General features: G+C 50.8%; 1 protein-coding gene across 6 annotated transcripts in view; it reads right to left on the bottom strand.

The window, feature by feature from the left end:
• The window catches only part of LOC147030968 (macrophage mannose receptor 1-like), a 355,425-nt gene that overhangs the window by 219,283 nt on the left and 110,741 nt on the right, over positions 1–25,401 (bottom strand). For all 6 annotated transcript variants that reach the window (XM_085875590.1, XM_085875591.1, XM_085875593.1 and 3 more), the window contains one exon: positions 11,120–11,230. In XM_085875590.1, the coding sequence (XP_085731716.1) occupies positions 11,120–11,230 (111 nt within the window). The remainder of the gene's footprint in view (positions 1–11,119; positions 11,231–25,401) is intronic.

Raw genomic sequence — 25,401 nt, 5'->3', positions numbered from 1 at the left:
CCGCGATTCGAGTTACGTGGCCGTTCGCACGCCGGCGGGCGCGAATCCGCAACAATATATACATATTGACCGTTTTTACAGCCATTTTTCCCTGCTGTGCAGGGGTTGGGCTTTTTCGTGAGGCAATGTTTTATGGCCGGATGCCCTTCCTGACGCCAACCCTGGTCGCCTCTTACAACACACAGGGATATGGTACACCTATTCTTACCGGGGCATACACCGGGACCAGTACACTGGTACTCATTTCACCGACCTCGGAAGGATGACAGGCTGAGTCAACCCCCTGGTGTTAATTCAGCAGCCAACGGGGCTTGAATTCAGGACCCTGGGATCCCAAGCCACCACCCTAACCACTAAGCCAACACCAGGCTATAGATACATATATACATATACACATATATATTGTTGCGAATTCGCGCCCACCGGCGTGCGGACGGCCACGCAACTCGAATCGCGGCACGTCGCCCACCGGACGGACAATTCTGTCGTGACCCTCTCGGAACAACGCCGGGAGCTAGTCACGGGTGGGGGTTTAACCCCACCACGACCGTGCTAATTGCCCACCCGCGCAGGATAGGGTTGCTCGCCAAATTAGATCTACCTAAGTACCTGCGCGGATGGTCGACCGGGCGATCGTACCACGCCACAGGCCGACTCCGGACACGAACCGCTTAAGCGGTCCGTTCCGTGCTACAGTGATAACCGAACGGTGTTATCGTCGGCCTCGACGGTTCCGATTAATTACCGGGCGTTTTAAACCCACGACGAACCCCTTACGTGATGCAAGATGGAGGGTCAAACAAAGGAAAGGACGCAGCGAAACGGGGAATAAGTTCACACAAGCACGTTTATTTCACACACAGACCAGCACGGAAGGCACGTATATTACAGTCACAATAAAAATGCACATATAACAGCCAAAACAAAAGTAACAATGCAGAGCTACAACCGAATACACGTACAGATGGCAACACTTAAACAGTTCTACTTTACGAGACACGGCGCCACAAGATCCATACTAAAACCCCGAAAAGAAACTGGTGACTTCACTTTGGGCCGTCGAGTCCCTCTCCCACGTTCTTCGGCGTGGTCGCGCCTGGCCTCGATTCCGATCCCTGGCGTGGTTGGCGAGTCCTCTCCGGCGTTCCTCACGCCGGCACGTGTTGGCCGCTCGACGCCACTGACGGGGTTTCCGGCGCTATCTCAGCGCGGATAGAAAAGGGGGGGGGGGAAACGTTGTTGCTCGAGGTCGTGGTGTGGGGAATGGCAGACGCTCTGTCCCGTCAGCTGGGCCTCGGGACCGCACCACAGAAGACCAGGCCAGCGGCCACCACGAAGAGGAGACGAAGACGAAGAGAGCAAGAGCCAGAGAGAGAAAAAGATGAAGTTAGCAAGAGCACTTTTATAGCCCGGGGCTCTGCCCTTCACTCCGCCCCCGTTTTTGGCTCCACCCTCCTTCGAGAAGGTTCTCGAAGAGGGGCGTTCCCTCTCCCCGACCGCCTCACGCTGGTCATCAACCAATCGGCGGCGAGCTGCCCTCCCCTCTTCCTTCACACCAAGCGCGGGGAAAAATGGCGGGAAAAACAGGCGGGAAAACCCGCGCATCCTCGCAGCTCCTTCCTTGGCGCCCTTGTTTGCCGTGCGGAAGCGGACGTCGTGGCGAAGATGTGGTAGCGTAGATGGTGGTGGTGGTGTGGTTGCAGTGTGGTTGGAGCTGTGATGGGGATGGCGTGGTTGTTGAAATGTTGTGTGTTTGAAATAAAAGAGAGAAAAAGAAAAACGCCGAACTCAAAGCGTCGCAGCCCGGATGGATCACATAAATTCCCTCTATGCAACGGGTTTGGGCTAACTACACATGTACCTATGAAGATATCTCACCTGAGGGTCCTTTAAGGTGTAATGCGAATTTCCACAGCCGTAACAATATACATATATTGTTACGGCTGTGGAAATTCGCAATACACCATAAAGGTCCCCAGCTCAGTTATGACGCTAAGTTTATGTGCAGATAGGTCCCCACCGTTGTTTAAAGGGAATTTCTTCGTGTTCACCGGGCTGCGACCCTTTGAGATAGCCGTTTTTTTCTTTCGCTCTCGTTATTTTGGCCCGACAGAGCACGCTACGACCCTTTCCAATGCAAAAACCGTCCAAAAATGTCCAGCGAAGGCCCAGTGAAAAGAACTGGGATGACGCGCGAGTTTTCCCACCATTTTCGCGCCGCCAAGGCTGGCACGAGAAGCGGCGAGGAGCTCGCTCACGATTGGTGGACGCGGGGCGTGAGGCGGTCGGAGTGAGGGCACGCCCCTTTTCGAGAAGCTTCTCGAAGGGAGGCGGAGCAGAAAACGGGGAGGAGCGAAGGGCGGAGCCCCGCGCTATACAAGGCGGACCATACGCGGGTTCCTCTCTCCTCTCTTGGTGGTCGGATCGAGTTCTCTTCTCTTGGCGGTTCGGGCAGCTTGTGTTCAGTTCAGTTTGTGGTGGCTGCTCGTCGAGCTCGCAGCTTGTGTTCAGTTCAGTTTGTGGTGGCTGCTCGTCGAGCTCGCAGCTCGTGTTCAGTTCAGCTCGTGGTGGCTGCTCGTTGAGCTTGCAGCTCGTGTTCAGTTCAGTTCATGGTGGTTCTTCTCCTTCAAGCAGCTAGTCCGTGAACTCGGGCTTCTTCTTTTCTTGGGACACGGACGGGAGGCGCCGCTTTGCCAGATCGGGCGCGCAAGCCTGCGCACACGAGAGGAGAGTGATGGAGAGAGCTCGCCGACCGTCGCACCACGAGGGTGCAGGTAACCAGCCCACGGCCATAAAGGTTTACGAACCCCGTCTACCTCCTTGCCTATGAGGGGGTCATTTCTTTTGTTCTGTGTGAACAATGTGGCGCCGTGTCCGTAAGTAGAACCTGTTTAAGTGACTGTACACTATAAGCATATTCGGTGGTATTGCTTTGTTTCCATGCTTTTTCTGTATATTGCATGACTGCCTTGGCTGTACATATGTGCTGTATAAATAAATGTGCTTTGTTTGAATGTATCCCGTTCGTCGTGTCCTATTTCCCCTTTGAAAGCGCCATCTTGCATCGTGGAATGAGTAGTGAGTTTTGAACGCCCGGTAAGGATAATCGGATCCGTCGAGGTCGGCGATAACACCGCTCGGTTATCACTGTAGTACGGAACGGACCGCTTAAGCGGTTTGTGTCCCAGGCCGACCAGCGGTGCGGTGCAGTGCAGCCCCTCGGTAGGTTACCCGCGTGGGTACTTAGGTATATCGACATTCGGCGATTCCCTATTTCACGCGGGTAGAATGCGGACTGGGCTGTGGTGAGGTTAAACCCCCACCCGTGACTGGTTCCTGGCGATAGTTCCAGGAGGGTCACGACTGAATTGTCCGTCCGGTGGGCGACGCGGTTGCGATTAGAGTTACGCGGCCGATCGCAAGCCGGCGGGCGCCAATTCGGAACATGGTGTCCGGGAGTGGGATTCAAATCCATCCCGCCTCCAACTAAATTAACGGGAATCGATTCAGGGGTGAGTGGAGCGACCCTCGATTCCCACCTAACCACGAGCATTAAAATTTATTCCATGGGATAAGATGGCATTTCAAGGCGAACGGGAGCCGGGGGTATTAGAAATGAGGGAAGAAATGGTAGAATCCATGGCCCAGGATGAAATCCCCGAGCAGGACATGTCCGTGCAGGATGAATTTCCCCAACCGAACCCAGAACCCGAAATGGGCGCTGCAGCGGCAGAGGCCGCGGTGTATGACACCCCCCCATCCCCATCTCCGTCAAATTCCTCGCCAGCCCCCGGCGAATCCACGCCTGATGAGGGCGAAGCGGCTGCCGCAGATCCACCTAACATGGGCCAGCTATTAATGGGTTGGTTGGCGAATATGCAACAAGCATTGGAAAATAAAATAGATGGAGTAAATAAACAAATGGAAACAAGCACGAATGAAATAAAAACAAATGCGTGCAGAAGGAATAATAACATGAACGCGAATGTACAACAGGTGAAGAACGGAATGAAAGAAGAAATGAAAAAAAATGCGGGGTGAGATGCAGAGCATGGGCATAGGCCTGCAGGCGGGCATAATGGCAATTGCGGGGAGCGAAACGCGGGCAGTGGAGGTCAAAATGGCGCCGCCACGTGCTGGAGCGAACGAGCTGGGGGGGGGGGGAGTGTAACGGCTGTCAGGCCCGCAATGGAGGCGGGTGAAGACAAATTAATTCGGGGGACGTGTTAGACGAGAAGCGTGGAAGTGACGGAAAAAGTGACGGTGACACAGAGGGAAAAAGTAAATGGGGTTACGGAGACGTGCACAAGACACATAGAGACAAGGGGAATAATAAAGAGGACGATGGAAATAAAAACGGAGACGCAGGAATTGAAAGAAATAACAGAGACGCGGGAGATGGGAACAATAGAGGAGAAACTACACGATGAAGACGGGGTGGAAGAAACTAAAGATGAGCACACACACGGAGGTCGTGGAGGATAATGGGGGCGAGCTCGCGGAATGTCTCGAGACCCGGTGCGAGCAGCTGGATGGCCTCCTCCAGGAACGAGGGGAGGGAATATTCCCCCCTGAAGCGGTTCACGACCAGGTAAGTCCGGTAAAGCTTCGCGGAGTCGACGGGGCGAGTGCTGTTGACAGGTGCACGGAGAGCTTGGGGAGCATAGAGGTCCCGGAAACCCTTGGGGTGACACGAATCCCCAGTGTGGTTACGAGTGTGGTCCCGGTGTGTGTGGTGTCAAAATGTGTGTATACGAGCGTGTTGAAATGCGTGCTGCAACGCGCACATAGCGTGGGTGCAAGGGCGTGTGTGAGAGCAACCGCGTGTGTGACAGAGACCCCGTGTGTGGATGAGACCCCGAGTGGGAGTGAAACCCCGTGTGTGAGTGGTGTGGTTGCGAGTATGCCGAAATGAGTGTTTCCCAGGACACCGTGCGTGAGTGAAGGGGTGAGTGTGACGGAGACCCCGTGTGTGAGTGGAACCATGTGTGCGCCAGAAAGGGCACGCATGTGTGAAGCACGGTGTGTGAGAGGGACAGAGTGTGTGAGGTCGCTGTACGCAAGGGAGATGACGGTCGGCATGCGCGAACATGCAACCGCATGTCCCGGTGTCAATGTAATGACATGGTGTGTGAGGGTCGTGACACGCAGGTGCGCATGGGTTGAATGGAGACGGGACCAGACGGTGGACAGCGGCCGGGTAGCGGCCATAGCTGGATTGGGGACCGCGCCGGGTTTACACAGCAGCGAGCACGAGGTTCGGGCCATGCAGCGCACGAGGCCGCCACGTGCGCACTTGCGGGAGTGAAACCCGGTCCATAAACGCCAGCGGTGGAAGTTGCCAATCCCGCAGACGGACAAAAGGTAGGCTGGATTACGGATTTGGACTGGATGGGTTCTCCACGCGAGTGCGTTTGTGTAAAGCTCCGAGGAGCAGAGCACATGTGTTCACGTGGGGAACCCCTCGAAAAGCGAGGCTTGTTTTCAATGCGCAGGGTGATGTCATGGCTGCACGTAGGGTTGGAATCCGGCAGGAGGGGTATCCCTGCCAGATGGTACCGTCCAAAGAGGGACGAGGGACGCGAAGCGCGAACAGCGGCCATGACGTCACGTAAAAGGTGCGCAGGTTGAGAGTTGCCGCGCTGGTGCACGCGCATTAAAAAAAAAAAACAAGCCTCGCTTCGGTGAACAGGATTCCCGGGCAAGGGGTGGAAGACCCCTGTCCTGGGGCACAGGATGACAACTAGTCAGGGGGAAGGGTTAGTGTTAGTTAGACCGGCTTCATGGGGCAGGGGCAAGTCCTCATGGGGCCCGTGGAATGGATTAGGTCGAGGGATTCAGTTCAGATTTAGGATGGGAAATGACATTTCGGAGACAGTGACAGAATGTGAGTGTGTAAAGGGGACGTAGCTTAGCTACGTAGGTTAAATGGAACGTGCTGTCGTTTAAGGGACGACGAGGGAGCATGAGGTAGTTCGGGGAAGTAGTGAGCAGGATGGCAGAGATCAGCGATGGAGTGTAAGAGTTGAAGTGGGAAATGGAAAACTGTACTTGTTGAGTGAGTGAGGCTGGCGGGCCTGAGTGTATGGAGTGAATGTGGAATGCATGGTGCGACGAGTGATTGGGGGGAGGAGTGACTCCCGCCCAAGGGACCCCGGGGTCAGAGTAATGCGAGTTCGTCAAATTGACAAAATGGAGGTCGTTTTGCTGTTGGTGGGAGTGGAGGCTCGATACCCATTTGGAGGGGTGCAGGAGCCCTGTTGACGGGCTGGGAGCATGGCTGCGAACGGTGAGTATCACTGATTGGGTACCCCGGGCACGTCGGCCGCGGTAGGCCAAGGGCCAATGGGGGGCCGGGATAGCGTAGTGGGCACGGATAACGCGCTGATGCAGGGCCCGGAGCGCCAAATGCCACGGTGGAAGTGTACTGGGCACGGCCGACCCTCGGAAAGGGACCCAGGGCACCAACACGCCACGTGGGCATCGAGGGGGAGTAGCCAGAGAGCGCACTCCCCAGTTTAGGGAGCTGGGAGGCTCGGAGGCAGTGTAGTGCCCAGGGGTGCCATCGTCGGAGAATCGGCAGAGGGTAGTTCCTGCCAAGGAAGCCACGCGTCCCAGCCATGAGACAGTGTGAGGGCACGGGAAGAAAATTGGGGGGGGGGGGCATGGCCCGAAATTTGAGAGGACACCAACACAGGCGATGGGAATCTTGGTTGTTAGAACCGATAGTTTAAGCGAGAGGCGCTTGTTGAAAGCCCCGGGGTAGTTAACAGGTAAATGGTTAGGGTAGATTAGGAAGTGTACCCCTCCGCACCATCCACCCCATCGCTCTCGTTGTGGGCTGCTGGACCCACTTTGGGTGAAGATCGCTGAAGTCTGAGGAGGCCATTCTGAGGCTTGAATTGGGCCTCGACACAGGACGCTCGCTCTCCCTTATTCCCCTCCAGGAAGGGAACGTAGGGGTTGGGAGTAGGCTACGAAGACTATCGGTTAGGAGACAAGTTATAGAGGGGGAAGTAAAAATAAAAATAAAGAACAAAAAAATAAGTTGGGGCTAAATTGATCTTTGACATATTAAGGGGGTGGGTATGGACAGAGACAAGCAAAGGCGATAGGTTGGGAGGGAGACAGTAGGGTAGGTCTGAGCCCGCCTTACGAGTGGCCAGTACCACCGCACTCCCTCCACGAACCTCCGTTTCAAGGCAAGAGGCTGGCCACTTCATCTGCCGGCTATTGCTACAACGGCCTTGTCATGCCATGCCTTGTCTGCCTGCCTTTGCCTTGGCCCCATGCCTGCTGCCCTCGTTCATTTTGCCCCGTTCTGCTTTGCATTCCCCCCCCCCCTGTTCATTACCATGTGCGCCAGGATCATCGCGCAAATTGCAGGGACAGCTCTGTTGGCAGCTGCAACACGGGACTGCACTGGCAGCCCGTGAAACGTTTGCCAGTTCACTGCGTTCATTTCAAAAGGGGGAGGCCTTGGACTGCGTGTGAGCAGCCGGCCACATTCCCTGTCACCTGCGTGGTTTCATGAGCCAGAGACTGCGTGTGAGCAGCCTGGCTCCCTGCTGTGACTTTTGTTTTTCTCCGCAGAGTCCATAGATCCTGGGCCATGGTTTAGTGTAAATTAAATAAGTTAAGTTGTTAAGGTGTACAATTGTAAATGTGTTTTGCGCCGCCGGCATGTGAGTCTTAGCGCCGGCAATTTATTTAAGTCGTCTGTATGAGTGGGTTTGTTTAGTTAGTTACTCAGCCCGTAGGTTATATATTTTGGGGACACGAATACACTGAATGTCGCACTCAGGGATCCGAAGGTAAATCGTACTTGGGGAGAACTTACACATGATGGCACACGAAAATTCGACGACTCGGGACGAATCTGCAAAAAAGGGAGGGGGTAGTGTTACGGCTGTGGAAATTCCCAATACACCATAAAGGTCCCCAGCTCAGTTATGACGCGATGTTTATGTGCAGATAGGTCCCCACCGTTGTTTAAAGGGTTTTCTTCGTGTTCACCAGGCTGCGACCCTTTGAGATAGCCGTTTTTCTTTCGCTATCATTATTTTGGCCCGATCGAGCACGTTACGACCCTTTCCACCGCAAAAAAAACCATCCAAAAACGTCGAGCGAAAGCCCAGTGAAAAGAACTGGGATGACGCGCGAGTTTTCCCGCCGTTTTCGCGCCACCAAGGATGGCACGAGAAGCGGTGAGGAGCTCGCTCGCGATTGGTGGACACGGGGCGTGAGGAGGTCAAAGTGAGGGCACGCCCCTTTTCGAGAAGCTTCTCGAAGGGAGGCTGAGCCGAAAACGGGGAGGAGCGAAGGGCGGAGCCCCGCGCTATACAAGGCGGACCGCACACGGGCTCTCTCTCCTCTCTTGGTGGTCGGGGTTGAGTTCTCTTCTCTTGGCGGTTCGGGCAGCTTGTGTTCAGTTCAGTTTGTGGTGGCTGCTCGTTGAGCTCGCAGCTCGTGTTCAGTTCAGTTAGTGGTGGCAGCTCGTCAAGCTCGCAGCTCGTGTTCAGTTCAGTTCATGGTGGTTCTTCTCCTTCGAGCAGCAAGTTCGTGAGCTCGGGCTTCTTCTTTTCTTGGGACACGGACGGAGAGGGGCCGCTTTGCCAGCTCAGGCGCGCAAGCCTGCGCACACGTAAGGAGAGTGCCGGAGAGAGCTCGCCGACCGTCGCACCACGAGGGTGCAGGTAACCAGCGTCGGTCTCGTGGGCCCATTCGGTCATCCACGGCCATAAAGGTTTACGAACCCCGTCTACCCCCTTGCCTATGAGGGGGTCATTTATTTTGTTCTGTGTGAACGATGTGGTGCCGTGTCTGTAAGTAGAACCTGTTTAAGTGACTGTACACTATCAGCATATTCGGTGGTATTGCTTTTGTTTCCATGCTTTTTCTGTATATTGCATGACTTGGCTATACATACGTGCTGTATAAATAAATGTGCTTTGTTTGAATGTATCCCGTTCGTCGTGTCCTATTTCCCCTTTGAAAGTACCATCTTGCATCGTGGAATGAGTAGTGGGTTTTGAACGTAAGGATAATCGGATCCGTCGAGGTCGGCGATAACACCGCTCGGTTATCACTGTAGTACGGAACGGACCGCTTAAGCGGTTCGTGTCCCAGGCCGCCTGCAGCGCGGTGCAGCCCCTCGGTAGGTTACCCGCACGGGTACTTAGGTATATCGACATTCGGCGATTCACCCTATTTCACGTGGGTAGAATGCGGACTGGGCTGTGGTGAGGTTAAACCCCCACCCGTAACTGGTTCCTGGCGATAGTTCCAGGAGAGTCACGACTGAATTGTCCGTCCGGTGGGCGACACCGTTGCGATTCGAGTTACGCGGCCGATCGCACGCCGGCAAGCGAATTCGTAACAATATATACATACATATATCGATATATATATATATATATATATATATATATATATATATATATATATATATATATATCATACATATACACATGTATACATATACACATAGACATACAGTGGGGAGAACAAGTATTTGATACACTGCCCATTTTGCAGGTTTTCCCACTTACAAAGCACGTAGAGGTTTGTAATTTTTATCATCGGTACACTTCAACTGTGAAAGACGGAATCCAAAACAAAAATCCTGAAAATCACATTGTATGATTTTAAAATAATTAATTTGCATTTTATTGCCTGAAATAAGTATTTGATCACCCACCAACCAGGAAGAATTCCGGCTCTCCAAACCTGTTAGTTTTGCCTTTAAAAACCCTCCCATTCTCCACTCATTACCTGTATTAACTGCACCTGTTTGAATTACATGTATTAACTGCACCTGTTTGAACTCGTTATCTGCATCGTTATCCCAGGCTCTGCACTGGGCCACGCTATGAGAGGGTGTAGGGAAGCCCGGAATCATGGCGAAACCCAATCCTTATCCCTGTGTCGTAATAGGCGACCAGGGTTGCGTCAGGAAGGGCATCCGGCGTAAAACCTATGCCAAATCAGTATACGGATCATAACGGATGATCCGCTGTGGCAACACCTAACGGGAGCAGCCGAAAGACGAACAACAACATATACATTTAAATATATACACATATAATATACTGTATACATATATATACATATACATATATATTTCTCCCATTTTGTTCTCGCCGAAGAAGCTGCATAAAGCAACCATGAAAGGCTACCCAAGGTAAGCCCTTTGCTGTTTCAAACCCTTCCCAGAGTTCCTCCACAGAGAGTACATACATGAGAATCCCAATGCTACACAGCCCCTCAGCTGCTGGACCAGTTTCATTGCTTGATGGCAAATCATTAGCAACAGCGCAGGCAGAAACACGTACCACTGAGGTTCCCAAGCCAGTACCATGTGTAAAAGTCAAGAACAGTCAACCTATCAATGAAAACACAAAAACCTACCCACATCTCTCACCTGTGAATGGAGGGATAACCAATTAAACCCAGCTCGCTGGGATTATATAAGTAAATCGACTCCTCCCATACTCTTCTCGCTGAAGAAGCTGCATAAAGCAACCATGAAATGCTACCTTTCATGGTTGCTTTATGCAGCTTCTTCGGCTAGAAGAGCATGGGAGGAATCAATCTATATAGGTAGATATATACATACACACATTCTATACTCTGCAGAGTATTAGTGCTGCCGAAGCCAGTGCTTGGCAAAGGTTATGCTGAGTGGTTTGTCATCATCTTCCCCACAGTCAGTGAGGGCAATCATTTGTAGTTTGTTCAGGGCATTGGTGATAACTCATCCACTCTTCATGTGATGTAACATCTATGAGCAAATGTTGGCAGACAAAACACCAAGCTTAACATGCATCCAAAGGGATGCAGCACATTGTGATGGAACGCCCAGCCGACAAAGCACCAATTCGACAGTTTATAGACGGTTTGAGAATGGAACCCATCCTGAACATTTCACCGGCAAGTGTTTGCCTGACTAAACTGTGACTGAAAATGGAGTTATACACGATAATGTTTGATGTTTCAGAGACAATGTGCAAATATGTCACCTTTACTTCATAGTGACAGACAAACACATTTGTAAACGGACATTGAAGCACACTAACATGAGGGATGAGTGCTTTGTGAACAAAAACAAGGTACAAACCATTGTTCCAATGGAAGTGGTAAACAGGGCTGCGATCTGTCCACTGCCATCCACCAGCTCTTGTGCTGTACAGTCCGATCCAGAAAAAAGATTCCTTGTCATGCAGTACACCTGGAGGTCATATACAGTTATGTGAGACAGTCAATAAATGTTAAAATTTCTCACAGTACAAAGCTCATGCATATAATACATAAAAGAAAAGGACATTATAACAAGGAATATCTAGAAAGAGCAATCAGAGATTGCAGACCTTCACCAAGGCTTGTTTTGTTTGGTGTCGCTTGGTGTATTTTTGTTGGGTGTTTGTATGCCGGTGTGTATTTGTTTGTGTGGTGTATAGATGATGCATTGGCGACGTAGGTTTATGTTCACACAGCAGACAAACAGACCTTTTCGGTTTTATTGGAGAGATTCACATTCCAATCATATGTATTTTTTAGACATAGTCACGTTCCAATAGGACATACTTTACAAATGTACGCACATTTTCATGGTATGTACTTTATTCAAAAAACACATTCCTAAAATCATGTTATAGACATACAGTACTCACATTCTTAATACACATTCTTTATCGACGTACTCGTATTCTAATTGTACATACTTTATTGAGGTACAAGGTTGAACAAAAAAAGATAACGTGTAATACTGGCTGTCACCAGGTGGCATTTGTGGCTTACGTTAGCACATTATGTGTGGATCGACAGCAAAACAGACAGACAAGTCGGTAGGCAACATGGGTGGTCGCTACATAATTGCATACTAGTCATACAGTTTTTGACGGATCGGGCTGAAAATTTTTGACAAAGGTTGATTATGGTGCGCATAAAAGCGTGGAAGCCGATTTTTGATTTTCGGAAAAAAAAAATTATTAGTATTTTAAAAAAATTTCAAAGTTCCGTTGCTCGGCAACGGTGGCGTCCATAGCAACGGTGCTCAAAAGCATACAACTAGATCCTGGTATGAACCTACCAGTCAAGTTTCATCAAAATTGGTTGACTCCTCTGGCATCCAGAGCTGTCCATTACATACATACAGACAGATGGAAAACCTGAGAATAAAGGTACTCTAGCGACCACCCAACAGACAAAGAAGAAAGATGTGATACTTGCATGAACCAAATAAGTAATAGTTACCATGGAAACAGCAATTTGGCAATTTTGAAGATTTGATCGATCAAGTGTTTTCCATGATTGATTGTTATACATAACAAAGTTGGCTGATACATTTTATAATTGCCGTCTAATAGGTGTTTTTTTTTTTGGATGTCCTTGACCTCTGACAAATTTGACCAACTTTTACAAACAAATACTACACAAACAGAACGTACAAATGAACTGTGTAAATTTTAATTCACGATGTTGAAAAATTATTGAGGCATGGCAATAATAAAATCACAAAAAGCCAAATGTGAATATAATGGGGTGAAATTGTTGTCATGGAAACCACTTACACTTCAAAATGACTCAATCAATAGTTGGGGGGGGGGCACTATGGAAGTTCAATCTCCCCCACTGGAGCCTGCCGTTCATCCTTTTGCGGCTCCCAACATCAAAACTCGATTTCGAGGCTATAGCTGCCCTCCATAGTTTTTATAGTGAGTCACCGCTTTGTCACATTCTGCCCTCTTGACATGATGTCTGAAGTGTTGCAATGTTGTTAGTTTGCCAGGTGAAAAACATACATTTCGAGAAAGATCTCACCAAGCATATATGCCGAAAAGAATGGAGGACCAAAATGAGAAATGGAACAAGGCGGAGCAACAGTGACTCAACAACACTGCAGAGCATGCATTCGAAGGGACCAGAATACATGCATCCCAAATTTGCATAAACTACAAACGACTATAGACACCATCTTCTCAACAGTTCACCAGTCTGATTAGAAACTGATTTTGATACGGATGATGACCAAACTACTATGGATTAACAGGTGCAGGGAAAGAAAACATACATTTGGAGAAAGGTCTCACCAAGCTTATACACTGGTGAGAATGAAGGTAATAAATAGTTGTCATTTCAATGAGGTGATGTGCCTGGCGGTTCACGGTTGGCACACAGAGACCGTGCGGTGCCTGCTGAAGGAGTGGGCTCCCAAGAACTTCAATGAGGCAATGGCCCTTGTGGCCGGCGGCGGCCACATCGAGATTGTGAAACTGCTGAAGGAGTGGGGTGCCAACAGCTTTGACTGGGCCATGGACAATGGGGACCCCACCACGGTCACATCGAGATTGTGCAGCTATGCAAGGTGTGGGGTGCCGACAACTTCAACATATCAATGGCTAATGCGACCCGCTATGGCCACACTGCTATTGTGCAGCTGTGCCATATATGGGGCACCACAAACTTCAACCAGGTGATGTGCTGGGCAGCCAAAAGTGGCCACAAAGACGCCGTGTGCCTGCTGATGAAGTAGCGTGGGTGCGCATCCGCTCCTGTAACATTGTTGCAGTTGGCTAGTTGAAAAACACACATTTAGAGAAAGATATCAAGCGACTTATTCACCAGTGAGCAAATATAACCGTGTCTTAGTATGTAATCGTTGCTTGTTCCAACACAATGGACATTGAAATGATGAAGATGACCAACCCACTCAACCGAATGGAACAAATCTGTGGCATCATTTGTCAGATGCTGGGGATGGCAAAATTGAACCCATGCTTGCGTGCATTGCTGCACCGTACAATGATGCATGGTGAAATGCAACCGATGGTGTGGAGGAGGTTGATGTGGAAGTGGGCAGTGGAGACATGGTAACCCGTGTGCAAGAACTGATGGAGAGGGTCATGCAGAGCAATAGCCCGATGCAGACACATGCCCAGTGGGTCGTCCTGACCAGCCAAGAATATGTCCGAGAGTATCTGGGGCGTGATGTTCCAGCCAAAGTGATCAACATTTCAAGCTTTATACCCAGTGTTTCGTGTTACTGCTGTCCAAGGTAATGATTTATTTGATGGATCAACCGTCGCCATCATTTGGAGCCAATTTGTGGCTTACCTCCGCATGAATGAGAAAAAGGACACCTCTGAGAACACTACAGAGTGAGCAACCAAGTAACCATTTAGATATACATGTCTTCGTACTGTATATACTAAGGTCATGAAGGGAATAAATACAATTTAGAAAGTTATCCAATATATATATATATATATATATATATATATATATATATATATATATATATATATATATATATATATATATATATATATATATATATATATATATATATATATATATATATATATATTGTTGTGGTTACCAAATTCGCAAACCACCATTCAGGTCCCTTAGGTGAGGTATCTCGGTAAGTACATGTGGTTACTTTAGGTTACCCAACCCGTTGTCTAGTGGGAATACATGTTAGTTAGGCCCAAACCCGTTGTCTAGTGGGAATACATGTCATTTATGCGTGCTGCGACTCTTCAGGATAGCCGTTTTTCTTTTACTATCTTTAATTTGGACCAACCGCCATTGTTACCACCACCAACCACCACATCAACCACCCACCGCGGCGCCGCTTCACGTCACACCTCGCAACCGTCGCATCGCCACCGTTCTTGCGCCGCTTGTGGGTACCGGTGTTGGACTCGTGCAGGGCGCGCGCCGAACAGCGTGTACAAAATCACGGATTTTGTGCTTCAAAAACGGATCAAAAACGACACACGCCCACTTTTTGCCGTCCAATCGGTGAGCGAGGGGCGATTTGGCCCCGCCTCCAGGGCGTTGGAGGGCGATCGATATATGCAAATTTATGGATCAAAAAGCATTCACGCCCACTTTTTCTCGGGCCAATGGGGAGCGAGGTGAAAGGTCGAAGGGAGGGGGTCAAAGGCGAAGCCACGGGGCTTATATAAGCGACCGTGTTCGTCAGAAAGGGAGAACAGAGAGTTAAGACTTCGCGGGCGGTGGAGTTGGCAAGAAGGAGCTGGTCGCCGTCGTGTGCGTTGGAGTCGGAGCGGAGGGGACGGAGCTGTGGAGAGGCGGCGAGGGCAGACGAGGGGGTGCTCGCGTCGTGCAGGGAGCTGCACCCCAGGGAGGCCGACAGCGCGACCTGGCCGAGGTGGAGACGCTCGTCGCGGGACAATAAAAATCCTCTATACCCCGAGCATCAGCAACCCCCTCCTGTTTCCCCCCGCGCTGAGATAGTGCGACCAAGGGGGCCCCTTTCCCACCCCCTACCAGACACTGCCCGCGAGGCCCGCGGAGTTGAGGCACCATCGCCGCTCCGCGTCTCATCACCAGACGGGTAGGCCCGACCCGGTCTCGGCCTCAGGCCCGCCTCATCCTTGAGGGTATTCTTTTCCTTGGTTTTGGGTATGTGTTGTCGGCGCCGTCTGTGAAGTAAGATTGTATAAGTGTTGCCGTGTGCTCGCGTAATCGGTATTAGATCTGCATTGTCGCATTTGCTTTTTGTGTAAATTGAATTGTGTTTTTCTTTTCTGTGTGCTTTTGGTGGAATTGAATATGTGTGCTTTCCGTTCATCGCGAATAAATGTGCTTTGTGTTGAACTGTTTCCCGCTTCGCTTCGTCATTTCTTTCATTGAATCCTCATCTTGCTTCACGTAAAGGGTTGGTAGTGGGCTGAATACGCCCGATAATTAAATCGAACCGTCGAGGTCGACGATAACACCGCTCGGTTATCCCGATAGTACGGAACGGGTCGCTTAAGTGGCCCGTGTCCGAAGTCGACCTGCGGCGAGGTGCGATCGCCCGGTCTACCCTCCGCGTGGGTACTTAGGTAGGTCGAATTTGGTGAGCAACCCTATCCCACGCGGGGGCTGATTGGCTCGATCGCGGTGAGACCGAAAGGTCCACCCGTGACTGGTTCCCGGCGTTAGTCCGAGAGGGTCACGACTGGATTGTCCGTCCGGTGGGCGACGTGCCGCGATTCGAGTTACGTGGCCGTCAGCACGCCGGCGGGCGCGAATCGGTAACACTGGTGTCAGGTCGTGCGATACAAATCCATCGCCCTCCTCGCGGCACTGGTATCGGAGAACAGGAAAACGGGCTCTCCTGTCTCCAGCTAAATTCACGGGAATCGGTCCAGGGGTGAGAGAAGGGATCCCCGATTCCCTCCAAATTACGAGCGAGCGAAATTAACCCTTTAAGAGAAGCAAGATGGCGTCTCAAGGCGAGCGGGAGCCGGGGGTATTAGAAATGGATGTAGAATGTGTAGAATCCATGGTCCAGGATGGAATCCCCGAGCAGGAAATGTTGATTGTGCAGGAACACGGACTCGCCCAACTGAACCCAGAGCCCGAAATAGGTGCGGCAGCGGCCGCGGTGTATGACACCTCCCCTTCCCCCCTCCACCAAAACCCTTCCCCGATCCCTGCCGAAACGGCTCACCCAAGCGCACCCGACATGGCCCAGCTATGCGCCATGCTGGCGGCAATGACAGCGAGAATGGATGCAAATACACAACAAATGAACGAAAAGGATGGATGCGAATACACAAAAGATGGATGCGAATATGAAAAACGAAATGAAAGGCATGAACGAAAAGATGGATACAAACACAAATGAAATGAAAAACGAAATGAACAAGCAAATAAACGGAATGGAAGCAAACATGAGGGAAGAAATGAAAGAGCTTCGGGGTGAGACGCAGAACATGGGCCGATGCCTGCAGGCGGGCATGAAGGCCGTGACCAGGGAGCTGGGAAAGGCGACTCCACGTGAAGAAGCGAACGAGCTGGAAGGGGGTGCAACGGCTGACAGGCCCGCGGTGGAGGCGGGTAAAAAAATAATTCGAGGGGCGTGTTGGGCGAGGGTCGTGACAGAGGAATCGACGGTGACCAAGAGGGAAAAATTAAATGGGGAGACCAAAACGTGTGAGACGAGACACGAGGTGACGACAACGGAAATAATAGTGGAGACAAGGGAGGTAAAGGGTGAAGAGTTGGCAGTGACGGTAGCCGGGAAGGGAACGATAGAGGAGAGACTGCACGGTGAGGACGGGGTAAGTGACGCACACACACACACGGAGGTAGTGGAGGACGATGAGGTTGAGCTCGCGGACTGGGTGGAGGCCCGGTGCGAGCAGCTGGATGGACTCCTCCAGGAACGAGGGGAGGGAGTATTCCCCCTTGAGGCGAGTCACGACCAGGTGAGTTCGGTCGTGCTTTGCGAGGTTGAGGGGACGGGTGCTGTGGACAGGTGCATCGAGAGCTTGGGGGGTATAGAGGCCCCGGAGACCCTTGTGGGGACACGAATCCCCAGTGTGGTTGTCCCTGTGTGTGTGGTGCAAGGCGTGAGTGCGTCCCCGTGTGTGGAAGCGACCCCGTGTGTGATTGGTGTGGTGGCGATTGTGCCGGAGTGCGTGCTTCCCAGCACGCCGTGTGTGGATGAGGCATCGTGTGTGGAAGAGGCCGTGGGTGTGAGTGAAACGGCCTGTATGAGTGAGGCACCGTGTGTGGAAGAGGCCGTGTGTGTGAGTGAAACGGCCAGTGTGGATGAGGAACCGCGGTTGAGTGCCCCCGCGTGTGTGAGTGAGGCACCGCGGGTGAGTGCCCCCGCGCGTGTGAGTGAGGAACGGAGTGTGGATGAGGCACCGCGGGTGAGTGCCCCCGCGTGTGTAAGTAGTATGGTTTGTGTGAGTAGTGAGGCACGCGTGAGTGAACGGCCGTATGCAAGGGAGACCGTGTGTGTGAGAGAGCGGTATGTGAGGGAGATGTCGGTTGGCATGCGGGAGCACGCAGCCGCGTCTCCCGGTGTGAATGTGATGGAGTGGACTGTGTGCGTCGTAACACGCAGGTATGCGTGTGTGGAATGGAGACGGAGACGGCGACAGAGGAGAGAAAGCCGAGTAGCGGCTGTAGTTGTTTCGGAGACCGTGCCAGGTTCACCCAGCAGTGAGCACGCGGTTCGTGCTGTGCAACGCACGAGGCCACCACGTGCTCGCTTGCGAGAGTGAAGTCCCGGTCCGGAAACGCACGCGGTGGATTTGCCGATCCCGCGGACGGACAAAGTTTAGGCAGGTAAACGGATTTGGACCGGACGGGTTCTCCACGCGATCGTGTGTGTTAAGCTCCAACGGGCAAAGCACATGTGTTCGCATGGGGAACCCCTCGAGACGTGGGGCTTGTGTTTTTTTTATGCGCACGGTGACGTCATGGCTGCACGTGTGGTTGGAATCCGGCAGGAGGGGTATCTCGGCCGGATGGCACCGTCCAAGGAGGGACGAGGAACACGTGCAGCTGCATGACGTCACGGGCAGGTGTAAAGTGCGCGAGCTCTGAGTTGCCGCGCTGGTGATGCGCATGGGAAGAAAAAAAAAAAAAAAAAAAGCAAGCCTCACTTTCGGGTACACAGGATTCCTGGGCAAGGGGTGAAAGACCCCCTTACCCGGGGCACAGGATGAAAACGAGTTAGGGGGAAGGGTTAGCTTAGTTAGACCGACTTCATGGGGCAGGGGTAAGTCCTCATGGAGTCCGTGGAATGGATTAGTTAGAGGGATTGTCGCGAGATTTAGGTTGGGAAATGGATTAATGGGATTATTTTGGAGACAGTGACAGACTTGTGGATGTGTAGAGGGGACGTAGCTTAGCTACGTAGTGTTAAAAGGAATGTGCTATAGTGTAAGGGACGACGTGGGAGCACGAGTTAGTTAGGGGGTGCAGATAGAAGGATGGCAGAGTTCAGTGGTGTGTGTGTTGAAGAGTTGGTGAGTGAAGTGGAAGCATGTGCTTGGTGAGTGAGTGAGGCCAGCGGGTCTGTGTGAGTGGAGCGAATGGGGAATGCATGGTGCGATGAGTGATTGGGGGGAGGAGTGACTCCCGCCCAAGGGACCCCCGGGGTCAGTGTGGAGTGAGTTAGCTGGGTTAGTCAAATTAACAAAAATGGAGGTCGTTTTGTTGTTGGTGGGAAAGTAGGCTCGAGACCCATTTGGAGGGGTGCAGGAGCCCTGTTGACGGGCTTGGGAGCGTGGCTGCGAAAGGTGAGTATCGCTGAGTGGGTACCCCGGGCACCAGGCTAGTCGGCCGTGGTAGGCCAAGGGCCCATGGGGGGCCGGGATAGAGTAGTGGGCACGGGTGCGCCTGCTTGGTGCGGGGGCCCGGGGTGCCATTAGCCACGTGGGCAGTGTTGTGGGCAAGGGTGACCCTCGGAAAGGGGCCTGGGAAGCCAGCCTGCCACGTGTGCGTTTCAGGGGAGGTGCCATAGGGGGCACTCCCCGGTGTTAGGGAGCTGGTAGGCTCGGAGGCAGTGTAGTGCCCGGGGGTGCCATAGCGGGAAATTCGGCAGAGGGTCGTGCCTGCCAAAGGGAGCCACGTGTCCCAGCCAGGAGACCGTGTGAGGGCACGGAGAGAAAATTGGGGGGCGAGGCCCGAAATTGTGAGGACACCAACACAGGCGACGGGAATCTGGGTTTATAGAACCAATAGTTTAAGCAAGAGGCGCTTGTTGAAAGCCCCGGGGTAGTTTAACCATAAAATGGTTAGGGTAGATTAGGAGATGTACCCCTCCGCACCATCCATCCCCTCGCTGTCGTTGTGGGCCGCTGGACCCACTTTGGTTATGGATCGCCGAACTCTGGGGAGGCCATTCTGAGGCTTCGTTGGGCCTCGACACAGGACGTTAGCTCTCCCTTATTCCCCTCCGGGAAGGGAACGTAGGGGTTGGGAGTAGGCTAGGTGACAGGATAGGTTAGCCGAACAAAGACGATAAAGGGGGTTAGGGGACGATTTATAGTGGGGGAGTAAGAATAAAAACAACAAAAAAAATAAGTTGGGGCTAAATTGGGGTTTGACAAATTAAGGGAGTGGGTATGTACAGTGACAGGCAAAGGCGATAGGTGGGAGGGAGACAGGTAGGTAGGTCCGAGCCCGCCTTCCAAGTGGCCAGCACCACCGCACTCCCTCCACCAACCTCCACTGAATGGCAAAGGCTGGCCAACTTCATCTGCAGCTGTGGTACTTCGAGGCCTGTGCCGGCCAGTTCATCTGCCGGCTGTGTTTGCCTGCAGCGGCCTTCTTCTGCAGGCTGTGTTTGCCTGCTTGCCTTTGCCATGCCATGCCCACTACCCATGTTCACCAGCCCCATTCAATTTTTGCTTTCCCCCCCCCCCCCTGTTCATTTCCATGTGCGCCAGGATCCGCAAGGCAACAGTTTGCAAGCTGCAAGAACTGCCCTGTTGGCAGCTACAACACGGGCCTGCAGTGGCGGCCCGTGCACCGTGTTTGTGTTCATCCATCCATTCGTTGTGCTCATTGCGTGTGCCACTTGAGCTGGCACGGAGACTGCGTTTGTGCAGCCCATGCACCGTTGTGGTTCACTGCGTTCAGTTCAAAAAGGAAGGCCTTGGACTGCGTGTGAGCAGCCAGCCACGTTCCCTGTCACCTGCATTGTTTGAGCCAGAGACTGCATGCGGGCAGCCTGGCTCCCTGCTAACTGCTTTCTTTTGCAGAGTTCAATGATCCTGGGCCATGGTTTAGTGTAAAATTTGTAAGTTAAGGTTAAGATGTACTGTAAATATGAGTGCGCCCCCGGCATGTATGTCTTAGCGCCGGCAATTTTATTTAAGTCGTCCGTGTGAGTGAGTTTGTTTAGATAGTTACGCAGCCCTCAGGTTATTTATTTTGGGGACACGAATACCATGAATGTCGCACTCAGGGATCCGTAGGTAAAATGTACTAGGGGAAAACTACACATGATGGCGCACGAAAATTTGACGACTCGGGACGAGTCTGTAAAAAGGGGAGGGGGTAGTGTTGTGGTTACCAAATTCGCAAACCACCATTCAGGTCCCTTAGGTGAGGTATCTCGGTAAGTATATGTGTAGTTAGGCCCAAACCCGTTGTCTAGTGGGAATAAATGTTATTCATGCGTGCTGCGACTCTTCAGGATAGCCGTTTTTCTTTTACTATCTTTATTTTGGACCAACCGCCATTGTTACCACCACCAGTCACAACATCAACCACCAACCACAACGCCGCTTCACCACAACCGCCACGACCTTCACGTCACACCTCGCAACCGTCGCATCGCCACCGTTCTTGCGCCGCCTGTGGGTACCGGTGTTGGACTCGTGCAGGACGCGCGCCGAACAGCGTGTACAAAATCACGGATTTTGTGCTTCAAAAACGGATCAAAAACGACACACGCCCACTTTTTGCCGTCCAATCGGTGAGCGAGGGGCGATTTGGCCCCGCCTCCAGGGCGTTGGAGGGCGATCGATATATGCAAATTTATGGATCAAAAAGCATTCACGCCCACTTTTTCTCGGGCCAATGGGGAGCGAGGTGAAAGGTCGAAGGGAGGGGGTCAAAGGCGAAGCCACGGGGCTTATATAAGCGACCGTGTTCGCCAGTCCAGGGAGTAGTAGAGTAGTAGAGGAGAGTCGGGAACAGAGAGTTAAGACTTCTCGGGCGGTGGAGTTGGCAAGAAGGAGCTGGTCGTCGTGTGCGTTGGAGTCGGAGCGGAGGGACGGAGCTGTGGAGAGGCGGCGAGGGCAGACGAGGGGGTGCTCGCGTCGTGCAGGGAGCTGCACCCCAGGGAGGCCGACAGCGCGACCTGGCCGAGGTGGAGACGCTCGTCGCGGGACAATAAAAATCCTCGACACCCCGAGCATCAGCAACCCCCTCCTGTTTCCCCCCGCGCTGAGATAGTGCGACCAAGGGGGCCCCTTTCCCACCCCCTACCAGACACTGCCCGCGAGGCCCGCGGAGTTGAGGCACCATCGCCGCTCCGCGTCTCATCACCAGACGGGTAGGCCCGACCCGGTCTCGGCCTCAGGCCCGCCTCATCCTTGAGGGTTCTCTATTCTTTTCCTTGGTTTTGGGTATGTGTTGTCGGCGCCGTCTGTGAAGTAAAATTGTATAAGTGTTGCCGTGTGCTCGTGTAATCGGTATTAGATCTGCATTGTCGCATTTGCTTTTTGTGTAAATTGAATTGTGTTTTTCTTTTCTGTGTGCTTTTGGTGGAATTGAATATGTGCGCTTTCCGTTCATCGCGAATAAATGTGCTTTGTGTTGAACTGTTTCCCGCTTCGCTTCGTCATTTCTTTCATTAAATCCTCATCTTGCTTCACGTAAAGGGTTGGTAGTGGGCTGAATACGCCCGATAATTAATCGAACCGTCGAGGTTGACGAATAACACCGCTCGGTTATCCCGATAGTACGGAACGGGTCGCTTAAGTGGCCCGTGTCCGAAGTCGACCTGCGGCGAGGTGCGATCACCCGGTCTACCCTCCGCGTGGGTACTTAGGTAGGTCGAATTTGGCGAGCAACCCTATCCCACGCGGGGGCTGATTGGCTCGATCGCGGTGAGACCGAAAGGTCCACCCGTGACTGGTTCCCGGCGTTAGTCCGAGAGGGTCACGACTGGATTGTCCGTCCGGTGGGCGACGTGCCGCGATTCGAGTTACGTGGCCATCAGCACGCCGGCGGGCGCGAATCCGTAACAATATATATATATATATATATATATATATATATATATATATATATATATATATATATATATATATATATATATATATATATATATATATATATATATATATATATCTTCTTCTTTTTCTTTCGGCTACTCCCGTTAGGGGTCGCCACAGGGGATTATCTGTATGATCCGCATAGAGATTTGGCACATGTTTTACGCCGGATGCCCTTCCTGACGCAACCCTGGTCGCCTCTTACGACACACAGGGATATGGTACACCTATTTTAACCGGGGTATACACCAGCCCAGTATACTGGTACTCATTTTGCCGACCTCGGAAGGATGACAGGCAGAGTCAACCCCCTGGTGTATTAATTCAGTGGCCCAACAGGGCTTGAACTCAGGACCTTTTAGATCCCAAGCCACCGCTATATATATATATATATATATATATATATATATATATATATATATATATATATATATATATATATATATATATATATATATATATATATATATATATATATATATATATATATATATATATATATATATATATATATATATATATATATATATATATATATATATATATATATATATATATATATATATATATATATATATATATATATATATATATATATATATATATATATATATATATATATATACATGAGCCTGGTGTTGGCGCAGTGGTTAGGGTGGTGGCTTGGGATCCCAGGGTCCTGAGTTCAAGCCCCGTTGGCTGCTGAATTAACACCAGGGGGTTGACTCAGCTTGTCATCCATCTGAGGTCGGCGAAGTGAGTACCAGTGTACTGGTCCCGGTGTATGCCCCAGTTTGAATTGGTATACCATATCCCTGTGTCGTAAGAGGCGACCAGGGTTGGCGTCAGGAAGGGCATCCGGCCATAAAACATTGCCTCAAGAAAAAGCCTAACCCCTGCAGAGCAGGGAAAAATGGCTGTAAAAACGGTTTTTTATTATAGATATATATATATATATATATATATATATATATATATATATATATATATATATATATATATATATATATATATATATATATATATATATATAGATCACAAGCAAAATGACAGACTCACGTGATAGCCTTGTTCGTGAGATGTTTTTTGTGATGTTTGTTCGACCACGTGGGCTACGAGAATGTCGCAATGACAGGAGCAAAAAATATCATGCCTACGATCGTGTCTAGACCCCACAAACACACAAAACGAACACTATTTTTCCCCTCTCGGGGCACACTGGAATAAAATGTGGAAGTCAAGCGGGCACATCTACAAGCACACATCTATGATAGATGCACACTATGCCACAGGAAGTACTGAGGCTGTTGCGGTATCTGCTTCAGCGGCAGTTCTAGTGCATCTGTGGCTGTTCCAGCAGCTGTTCCGATGGCGTCACAAGAGCAATAACGTGCTACTGTGCAACTGTTCCAGCGTCGCCAGCTATTTTTTCATGAATGAAGTGCTGGCCTCATCTCGCCCCTGTGTATTTTTGTCACCTCATCAATTTCCAAGGCACTATGCACCTTTTCTACCGCTGCATGGATGTAGCTCTTCATCTGGTCGTACTTTTTCAATCTCGCCAAGAATGAGCCGGAATTCCTCCTCAGAAAACTTGCCATCTCGCAGTGTGGGATAAACATGGTCTAAGATCATGTTGATTTTTGCCTCAGTGAGTACACAAATCTAGTCGTGTTCTTTCAGCCTTCATGGCCAGGCGATGGCTGACTTATTTGCCAGCCACACCAAGTAGCCCGCAGGCCAGGGCAGCTGCTTACATTCCAAGAACTAATGGGCTGCAATAATGGTAGAGAAGATGCCAATGCCCAAAATTAATAATCCCATACCAGCAGCCACCAAGGCTGTATCCATTCCATCAACAACATGAACACCGCAGTAGTACTTTTTTATTTGGAGTGGATTTTGTGGTCCGCTCCTCTTCAAGTCGCCGCTTGAGTTTGATAATAAGCTGAAGCCTGCATGACTGCTGTTCCGACAGCTCTTCAAGTGGCGGAGACGCAGGCAGCTCTGGGTAGATGCTCGCATGCACAGCGGGTGCTGTCGGCCGCTTCATCTTTGTGGAGTATCAGCAACTACAAGTCAAGTTCAATTCGGAGTGAAACAACAGCACAAGTGGCATCAGGACAATTTCTGACTGTCTGGAAGTTGATAGGTTTCCAAGAGAAAGCTCCAGGGGCTGAGCAAAGGTTGTAGTGCGAGATAACTCTTCATCAGGCTTTTCCATTTCTCATGCTTGTATTCCGTTGACAATCAAAATAGTCCAGCAGTGTAGTCTGATATTTCAGATCAATTGTTCAAATTTGCATAAAAGCACCAAAATTGGTACACATGTACAATAATGTATTTTGATCAATTCTGGATATGGAGCCACCCAAGATTTTGCCTTGGTCAGCCGGTTTGCTATGCTGCAGTACTAAAATAACTTAAGTTTCATTAGCTTCCCAAACCATGTTATAAGTGGTCTGATGCTTGATCCTATGTTCTTGCAAAGTCTCTGCCTGACGCCATCATGGTATAGCCGGAATAATTGTGGTTCAGACCCAAAGACATACTCCCAAAGGACCACTCAAATGAACCATCATTTAATTTCCCATTTCGTTCTGCACAGATAGTGATAACCGACTTACAGGCGTTGACCATTAACATCATGGATAGATACTTTCAATTCAGAAATTTCACCACAGTACAGCAGTCAGAATGCGAGGTGGGGAAAGCTCATTGCGTTGGTCTATCCAAATGAATGACTCCACACACCAACGACCCCGAGGAGATTTGTAAGCTACCCCCTCGAAGACATTGTGTGTGGTGCTTATCTGATCAGGATGAACATGAAGTATTTTGATGAAGG

Source organism: Eptatretus burgeri, chromosome 3 (genome assembly GCF_056783735.1).
Source record: "Eptatretus burgeri isolate ZD-2024b chromosome 3, Ebu_testis_v1, whole genome shotgun sequence".
Lineage (NCBI taxonomy): Eukaryota > Metazoa > Chordata > Myxini > Myxiniformes > Myxinidae > Eptatretus > Eptatretus burgeri.
This window is presented reverse-complemented; position numbering and strand designations above follow the sequence as displayed.